The sequence below is a fragment of the Cyprinodon variegatus genome, unplaced genomic scaffold (assembly GCF_000732505.1).
Source record: "Cyprinodon variegatus isolate N-32 unplaced genomic scaffold, C_variegatus-1.0 Scaffold183, whole genome shotgun sequence".
Taxonomy (NCBI): domain Eukaryota; kingdom Metazoa; phylum Chordata; class Actinopteri; order Cyprinodontiformes; family Cyprinodontidae; genus Cyprinodon; species Cyprinodon variegatus.
The window spans coordinates 976,537-978,371 of record NW_015150636.1 but is presented as its reverse complement, the minus strand read 5'-3'; the positions used below and the strand labels follow the sequence as shown (position 1 = coordinate 978,371).

The 1,835-nt window shown below is 46.0% G+C and overlaps 1 protein-coding gene across 1 annotated transcript in view; it reads right to left on the bottom strand.

The window, feature by feature from the left end:
- The window catches only part of LOC107087414 (collagen alpha-1(XII) chain-like), a 177,562-nt gene that overhangs the window by 63,003 nt on the left and 112,724 nt on the right, over positions 1-1,835 (bottom strand). Inside the window, 3 exon segments of the mRNA XM_015378984.1 lie at positions 897-1,036; positions 1,126-1,255; positions 1,338-1,477. Coding sequence (XP_015234470.1) covers positions 897-1,036; positions 1,126-1,255; positions 1,338-1,477 — 410 coding nt within the window.

Below are 1,835 nucleotides of genomic sequence, written 5' to 3'. Positions count from 1 at the left end.
TTTTTTACTCCATAAGCAAAAATTTAGCTAATCATTTTAGCTAAATTTAAATCTAAATCTGCTCCTGCTTACAGGAAAGGAGACTGAAGGTCGCAGCACAGTTCAAGTCGACAGAAAGGCCCCCGGGTTTAATTTTCGGGTAACCCGATGCCTTCTTTTAAGTCAGCTTTTACCCTCTATGTCTCTCGGCGTCATTTATCAGCTTGTTGCCCTTCGGCTTCACATCAGAGAGACTTCACTCCTCAGGTTTGGTGCCTCCTTTCTGCACGATTCAGCTGGAGGTTAAACTGTTGAAGCCTGAACAATGTCTCCTCTGAGTAAAATCAGGAGAGCGAGTCTTTATTCCTCATATTATCTTTTTCGATAAGTTAAATTTAAGTTGAAACTCAATAAATTAAAGTTTCATCAAAAACTAAAACAGTCCAAACGGATAAAACTCATATAAATCCATAGTTACGTATTAAACTGAGTGTTTTAATATCAATACTTCCTGGTTATAGCAGATCTAAAAAAAAAAAGATGTGGAATTTCTTCAGTCTTAATTAGAGAATTAATTAAAGTATTTTCATTAAATAGGTGATTTTATGGGGTTGATCAGCTGACTTACAACAAGAACAGAAGCTGACGTCAAAGCATGCAGGGAAAAGTATGTGAGCCTCAATGAACTGATGCTTCTTCCTGCAGTGAAAGGAAGCTCTGCGGTGCATTTGACATTTCTTAAAGAAAAAACGTTTTTTTAATCTTCTCAGATGCATCCTTGAATTATCTTTAACCGCCTGAAGCTGACAGCGATCTACGATTTCTGCTTGGCTTTGACGTCTCTAATTAATCTGGATTATTCTGTTGTTTTCTGGGAATCTGAGCGAACGCGCTGCTCTAATGTTGGATGACCTTACCACTATCTCCAGGCCGCCGTTTACAGGCTTATAGATGACTTTGTAGCCCTGCACGTTGCCTTCGGCAGTGTCCCAGTTGACGGTCAGAGTGGTGATGGTGGGGTTGGACACCCTCATGCCGCTGACTCCGCTCAGAGGCACTGGGAGCAGAAAGAAGACCAGATATTTGGTCAGTAGGAGCTTCTGCTGATTCCCTAAAAGGAGAATTTGGATTCCCGTTGCTGCTTACGCGTCTTCCCGTTCTCTGACTGCCGTCTGCCCTCCCGGGCGGGGTACACCGGCACCACGGACACGGTGTACTGCGTGTCGGACTGCAGGTTCCTCAGAACCAAGGAGGTGGTTCCAACGGGAACTTGCTCCTGCGTGGCAGATTCCCAGGATTAAAGAAAAGCTTTTGTTGTGCGTTTGAGGCACGACGGCTCCAGATTCAAAGCTTCTCACCATCTCCTCTTGTCCACCGGCTGAAGGTACGTAGAAGACCTTGTAGAGACGAACGGCGCCATCAGCCGGGTCCCAGTTAACACTCAGGGACGTCATTGTTGGGTCGGTCACCCTCAGGTTCTTCACTCCCCCTAAAGGCCCTGCAGGGGTAAGGGATGGTAGATGAAGGTAACCTGCCTGTGGATCATTCTAGGTTCTGCTTTTCCCCACCAGGTTCTTTACGTTCACATTCAAATGGTTTCAGACACAGAAAAGGGATTGAAAGCGTTTGATGAGACACAAAACAGCCGCACACACTGACGGGTCATTGGGACCTCATTGACTGGTCATCTGGACCTCATAGCTGCGTTATTGGGACCTCGTAGACGGGTCATTGGGACCTCGTAGACGGGTTATTGGGACCTCGTAGACAGGTCATCTGGACCTCATAGCTGGGTCATTGGGACCTCGTAGACAGGTCATCTGGACCTCATAGCTGGGTCATTGGGACCTCATAGA